Source organism: Euphorbia lathyris, chromosome 3 (genome assembly GCF_963576675.1).
Source record: "Euphorbia lathyris chromosome 3, ddEupLath1.1, whole genome shotgun sequence".
Classification (NCBI taxonomy): domain Eukaryota; kingdom Viridiplantae; phylum Streptophyta; class Magnoliopsida; order Malpighiales; family Euphorbiaceae; genus Euphorbia; species Euphorbia lathyris.
In genome coordinates this window covers 98,802,644-98,809,531 of record NC_088912.1, presented here as the reverse complement: position 1 = coordinate 98,809,531, position 6,888 = coordinate 98,802,644, and the positions used below count along the sequence as shown (strand labels likewise).

General features: G+C 40.4%; 1 protein-coding gene across 5 annotated transcripts; it reads right to left on the bottom strand.

The window, feature by feature from the left end:
• Positions 1-1,625: 1,625 nt before the first annotated feature.
• LOC136223734 (uncharacterized) lies at positions 1,626-6,515 on the bottom strand. Of its 5 annotated transcripts, none has more exons than XR_010686089.1 (5): positions 6,214-6,515; positions 5,686-6,069; positions 4,066-5,496; positions 3,540-3,987; positions 1,626-1,662 (listed from the first exon to the last, which is right to left on the bottom strand). XR_010686089.1 is itself a non-coding variant. In XM_066011879.1 (4 exons), the coding sequence occupies exons 3-4, from the start codon at positions 5,279-5,281 to the stop codon at positions 3,794-3,796; spliced, it is 1,410 nt and encodes a 469-aa protein (XP_065867951.1). In that variant the 5' UTR covers positions 5,282-5,496; positions 5,686-6,069; positions 6,173-6,515; the 3' UTR covers positions 2,718-3,793. The 5 variants fall into 5 exon arrangements, 2 of the variants coding, with proteins under 2 accessions (XP_065867951.1, XP_065867950.1); XR_010686088.1 differs by lacking the exon at positions 1,626-1,662 and adding an exon at positions 2,718-3,475 and having other exon boundaries at positions 3,591-3,987; XR_010686090.1 differs by lacking the exon at positions 1,626-1,662 and adding an exon at positions 2,718-3,475 and having other exon boundaries at positions 3,665-3,987.
• Positions 6,516-6,888: the final 373 nt, after the last annotated feature.

Below are 6,888 nucleotides of genomic sequence, written 5' to 3'. Positions count from 1 at the left end.
AGCACATAGATCACTTGAGATGTGGTTTTCAAAGGATGAGGGAGCATCAACTGAAACTTAATCCTCTCAAGTGTGCTTTTGGGGTGAAAGCTGGAAACTTCCTTGGGTTTCTGGTGCACCAAAGAGGCGTGGAGATAGATCAGAACAAAGCCAAGGAGATCATGGAGTCCAAATCCCCTCAAACAAAAAAGGAGCTTCAGCGGTTCTTAGGGCAAGTGAATTATCTCAGGAGGTTCATCTCCAACTTGGCTGGAAAGTCTAAGACATTTTCTGATTTGCTGCGGTTAAAGAAGGAAGATGAATTTAAATGGGAGGAACACCATCAGCAAGCCTTCTAGAGTATCAAAGAGTATCTATGCCAACCTCCTATACTTATGCCTCCAAGGCCAGGTGTACCTCTGAAACTTTATCTATCTGCCGCTCATGATTCCATCGGATGCTTGTTAGCACAAAACAATTCCAAAGGATATGAGTAGGCAATATATTATTTGAGTAGATTCTTGAATGCAACTGAGGTAAAATATTCACCAATTGAGAAACTCTGCCTTACATTGTATTTTGCTTGTACCAAACTGCGGCATTATATGATTGGGGCAAGGGTGTTGGTGGTATCTCAGACTGACTTGATCAAGTACATGTTGAATAAGCCGCTCATAACTGGGAGGATTGGAAAGTGGTCGCTGGCTTTGGCAGAGTTTACTCTGGTGTACTATCCTCAAAAATCAGTGAAGGGGCAAGCACTTGCAGATTTCCTTGCAGATCACCCTTGTCTTGATGTGAAGGATGAAATAGATCAAGATCTACCAATCTTCAGTGTTGAAAAATCCCGCTGGATTTTAAAATTTGATGGATCTAGCATCGAGACATCTGCAGGAGCAGGAGTAGTCATTATATCCCCCATGGGAACCAAAACAACAATGTCTTTCAACCTGGATTTCAAATGTACGAACAATCAGGCTGAATATGAAGCTGCGGTCATTGGCCTAGAGATCTTGAGGGAGTTAGGAGCAGATGAAGTCTTGATCCAAGGGGATTCCCAACTCGTGCTGAGGCAACTATCAGGAGAATACAAATGCACTAGTCTCAGCTTGGCTCCATATTATACAGCCGCTGTTCAACTACTGCAGGAATTCAATGACTTTTCCTTTCTTCATGTTCCAAGAGAGATGAACTGGGAGGCTAATGAGCTAGCTCAAATAGCCTCTGGTTTGAAAATGTCGGAAGAACTCACCCATAAGTTGATAATGATCAAGAAGCTCAGACATCCTTCCATCATGGAGAGGGGAATTCAAGTGGAGACATTCAATACAGATGTCAATCTAACTAGTGACTGGAGGAGTCCCATCAAGGAGTATTTGTCGAACCCAGGAAGACGAGTACCTTATTCCCTCAAGATTAGAGCATTGAACTTCTTGTTGATGGAAGGTGACTTGTACCGCAAAAATGTAGATGGACTTTTGCTGAAATGCTTAGGATTTCCAGACAGCATGGAAGTTATGAAACAAGTCCATGAAGGAGTATGTGGAGCTCATCAGGCAGGCATCAAGATGAAGTAGCTCATCAGGAGATATGGGTACTTCTGGCCATCTATGCTGAAGGATTGTATGTCTTATGCAAAAGGATGCCACCAATGCCAAAGATATGGGCAGATTCAAAGAGTTCCTGCAGATAAGATGTACGCAGTCGTCAAGCCATGGCCCTTCAGAGGATGGGCAATTGATTTGATAGGGAAAATTTATCCTGCATCATCAAAAGGGCACAGCTTTATGATCGTGGCAACAGACTACTTCACAAAATGGGTGGAAGCCTTACCAATGAAGAAAGTGGACCAGAGAGATGTTGTGAAGTTCATCAAGGAGAACATCATTCACAGGTACGGGATCCCTCAGTCAATTACCATAGACCAAGGAACCATGTTCACCGAAGATGACATGAAGGACTTCATGGAAGATTATGGAATCAAGTTGTTGCACTCTACTCCTCATTATCCACAAGCTAATGGTCAAGCTGAGGCCTCCAACAAAGTTCTCATCAACATCCTTGAAAAGATGATCGAAGATAATCCCAGGGAATGGCACGTCTTACTTTCAGAAACTTTATGGGCATACAGAACATAAAAAAGGAGTGCCACAGGCGTCAGTCCTTTCTCATTAACATATGGACATGATGCCGTGCTTCCTATGGAGGTTGTAGTGCCGTCCCTGAGAGTAGCCAGACAAAATGAACTCACTCCAGCAGAATACACAGAAGCTATGATGATGGAACTTGAAGGATCTGATGAAGCTAGAATGCAAGCACTTGATCGAATGATCGCCCAGAAAAAGAAAGTAACCAAAGCATACAATAAGAGAGTGAAGAAAAAGACCTTTGAAGAAGGAGACATGGTTTGGAAACTCATCTTACCAGTTGGGACTAAAGATAGAGCATATGGAAAATGGTCTCCAAATTGGGAAGGACCATTCAAAGTCTTCCAAGTTCTAAAAGGAAACTCTTATTGGTTAGCCAGCTTGCAAGGGGAGCCACATAAGAGGTTCATCAATGGAAAGTACCTCAAGAAATTCTATCCCACCATTTGGGAACTGAGGGAGCATCAGCCATAGGATATAGGCAATATGTATTTGATGTAACGCAAAGCAATTTCACTTTGAAAATTGTAAAGCTGGCTTATAGCCGCTATTCTGTTTGCAATAAAATAATAGCAGGCCGCAAGGCCGCAATTTATTCATCATTCAATGTCTATCAAATATGTTTAACAAAGAAATCTATCTAGAAGGGAATCAAATCAAACATCCTCTAAATCTATGGTCTTCAGATCTTCCCAACAAGCCCGAGAAGCAGATCGAAGTTTTTGATGTTCAGCAGCCCATGCTTTAGCTTGATCATAGTTTGATCTCAAAGAGTTTGCCATAAGTCTCTTGTTCTCCCACCTATCTTTCTGGAGGTGGCGCAACTTTTCACCTTGGACTATCGAGCTCATCAGTTCATCTTCAACTGTCTTCAACAGTTTCTTGACTTCTTCCATCTTTTTATACCTTTGGTCGATCAATTCAATGGAAGACTCAACTTCTTGGTCAGCAATAGAGTTACTTTCACACAACTTCTGGTAAAGGAGGTGATCAGAGGCACATGAATCTAACTTGTCACTTAAGAGGGCTAACTGAGGTTTCACAGCAGAGTAATCAGAATGCCATGAGTGAACTTGAGTCTTGAAGTTAGTCAAGCGTTTCTTAAACTCAGTAGAAGAGGAGCGGTGAATAAGATCATCAATAGTCGAAAAGAGCATCGTCAAATGTTGAGTACAAATTGAGGATATATCAAGATCAAGTATCGATCGTATCATATTCTTAGAGGCAGAAGTATGGTCTTTATCAGGTGCATCACTATGAGTGTCAGTCTCAAGAAAAGAGAAGTCGATGTTAGAAGAAGGATCCTCAAGAGGAAAAGCTTTTACTCCAGCAATTCTATCTAGGAGTGCCTGATCAAAAGTAAAGAAATCTATTAAAAAAAAAATCCTAAAGTTGGAAGTTGGTTTCATTTACCTCAGATCTAGAAACAATGGGAGTGTCATTCTTTGATGGAAGTTCCCCTACATGGTCTATGATGGCTAGATCAGAAGAAGATGGAGGTTGAGGGATATTGACCACGCCTGAAGCAGGGATCTCACCTACTGATGGCGAAGTACAATCAACTTGTGCTACAGAAAGTACACCATCATGCTCTGCCTGGTTGCCTTCATCACATGGGTCAATGGTATCAGCCGGAATATCAGAGGACTTGTCCATTTTTTGCCTTTTTAAAGGAGGGGTATCATCTTCCAAGAGTCTCTCATCTGAATCAAAATCCAAATCTTCAAAGTTAACCTGGGCAAGGAAAGCAAAATCTGCTTCAGGAAATTCGTCAAGGTCGATGATTCATCAGGAGCAACATCGGCCACAACAACATCACTATCTTCATCTTCATTGGCATCTTCCTCATCAACCACCTTCCCTGTGTGGAGTATGTGTGAATGGTCTGGTTCAAATCAGAGATGAGAGGAAGTAGAAAGAAGTCAATCAAGAAATTTACCTGATGCTTCTACTGTTTGTTGAAGGTAAGGAAGGCGTAAAGACCACCACTGGTCAAACTCATTAGTAACAATTGAAGAGGCCTTGCCCACTTTTGACAATTTGAAGTGAAAACCATCATTGAGAAGCCGATGTACACGAGATTCAAAAACTTTGTAACGTTCTTCCAAAGGGAGCAAAGGAGGAGCAGGAATGACCTGGATAAGGCCAAACTGTCGAGCACACAATGCTGGCCAATACAACTCGAAACACGCCGCCGTCCCTGTGATAGTTGGCTTGAAGGTGGCACCGACATGGAGGAAACGAGTTGATAAGAACGACTTCCACATTTCATATGTCTCATCCAGGTTGATTGTAGAAGCTTTCATTATTCTTCCAGATTCTGGCAGTCTAGAGAAACAATAAGTGAACCTCAACGGAGGCTTATCTTTCAAACAAGAGAAAAACTTGAAGAACTTCCTGGTCTGGGTCATTTTGGTTCTACAACTCATCAGAGACCGACCAATGGGCATAGATGTGTCTAAAACAGAACTTTGAAGCTGAGGAAAGTAAGCAAGGAGCCACAATTGAACGATCCAGAGATTTCCACCAAGGCGGGTGAAAGGTTCATTAGAGACCACGTGGGCAATGTGATGATAAGTTGCACCCAACAACATGGATCCTAAAGCCAATTTTTTCCTAGTTGCAAGCTCATATGCAATCTCCTTGTATTCTGCAGTTACTTTGCCAGATGCAGTGCAAAAAATATATCGGCAAACAAGAGTCCACAAAAAGAGAAAATGATCAACCCGCTTTCTCTTTGGAGGATGATTAGCCATATATTCGATCAGCCTCACCGAATCCATAGTTCTGTACTTCTTGAAGAATTCTGGAAGCTCATGTCGAACTAAGGAAGGTATCTCAGGATCAACCACTGGTAGTCCTGTTAGCGCAAGCACATCCCTCAAGGTAACAGTCATCGGCACAGGTGGAAATAGAAAAGCATTACAGTTATGTGACCAGAAACCCAAAGCTGCATACAAAAGATTCTTGTTTACTGGAAGCTCTATCTGGGACATTTTAATCAACTCATTGATTCCAAGATTGCACCATTGTCTCTCATACGTCGGCTTCAACCGATTCACCCAGGTAGACCATGCTTTTGTGGCAGTTTCACTAGCAAGACGGGGCCAACTTTTGCATTTAACATGGCGGCCGATGAGAAGATCAGGTTTCATCTAAAGAAGTTCTCCCTCTTGAGATATTGGAAAAGGCACTTGAGGAGGTTTGTCTCGACCAGTCGGCAAAAGAGCATACAATTCATCATCATTAAAATTGATCTTGATTGTGTCAGGTTGATGTGCTTTTCCGAGTTCACCAGCACTTTTTCCAGAAGAATTTAGGTGCGACTTTCTTACAAGTGGAGCAGTTGGTTTCTTGATAAAAGGGGTTTCTGCCAAATTAAAGGTAAAAATTAAATTTTTTAAAATTTCGGCAGTATTTCCCCTTAAACTCTAAAGTCCCAAAAATCATGTCAACATAAAATTACTCTTTCAAGATTGTCATCCATTCACCAAATATCAATCATCAAACACATTTGAAGTCCATTAACTTTTATTCACAAGTTCGGTGGTAAGTTTACCTTTGGAAGACATCTTGGCGGTGATTTTGAGTAAAGGTGTTGCACTTCAACTAGATTCAACCTCAAGTTTGGTGTTTGGTAACACCTTGATTAAAGGAAACCGATCAACAATTGATCCGGCCTTTAATCCTTGAGGCCTTCAAATCCTTCGTCAAAAGAGGAATCGGTTGTGCACCTATTCTCAGAGACTTCAATCAAAGGTACAAGCGAGAAAAGAGTTGGTAGTGCAATCACGAAGAACTGGTTAGCACCGTGATTAAAGGAAACCGATCAATGATTATCAATGATTGATTCGGCCTTTAATCCTTGCTACCGGTAAGCGTATCGTCACAACAGGAACTGATTCGGTTCAAGAAGATGCAACGGACAAAATAATTCTTCAATCTGCAGAACATTAAAAGAAGAGGGTACTGGTTATTAAAAAAAAAAATGTTGCAAATCGAAATTATGTATGTATGTTCAGAAGCTCTGGTGAATTTGGGGAAACCAGTAAAGTTGATGGAACGGTTGAGTTTTTATCGTCACAACCTTCTGTAGTAGATTTTCTTGAAGATCTAATCAACAATGTCTCTGATGAGTTAGATGAAATCAGATTTGAGTCATTCCACGAGAGCAAACTACATACTGATTCTGAAAAGAAGAGAAAGATTGGCAACTAGAAACAAAATATGGGAGAAGGTAGAAGACGATGAAGGCAAGATTCCTCAGTTACACCATGTTGTCAATCTTGATGATTTGAACTGTTGAACTTCAAGGCACACCTCTAAAGCAAAAGCTGGCATAGGTAAGGTTTCTGTCTTTTATACTTTGTCGATTTGTTGTCAAATAGGTTTTTGTTTACAGAGTTGGATGTACAAATCACATTAAGTCTTCTAGCTTTTTCGGTGGATTGCTGTCAAATTAGAATTAGATTTGGAAAAGGTTTTTTTTTGTTTTTTTTGGTTTGAGATAAAGGTTCAATTTTGCAAAATCTATTTTATACCTATCCGATTACAAAAGACTTTCATCACAAATAAAACTCTTTTCTTATTTGAATTTTGTTTTTCAAAAAATGGGATGACATCAGGAAGATACTTTAGCTTTTAGTTTATCTTTTAGTTTTTTTTGGTTTGTTGTTTGAATTTAATTTCAATTCAACCTTCTGAATAATGAATTTATTTTATTGTTTTTCAATGGCTTTCAATTTGTAGGTTTATGTTTATA

Bases quoted from the DNA above. Each gene is read 5' to 3' on its own strand.
- LOC136223734 (XM_066011879.1), bottom strand. From the start codon at position 5,281: ATGAAACCTGATCTTCTCATCGGCCGCCATGTTAAATGCAAAAGTTGG. The intron at 3,988-4,065 runs GTAAATTTCTTG...TACTCCACACAG, and splicing joins ACAAACAGTAGAAGCATCAG to GGAAGGTGGTTGATGAGGAA.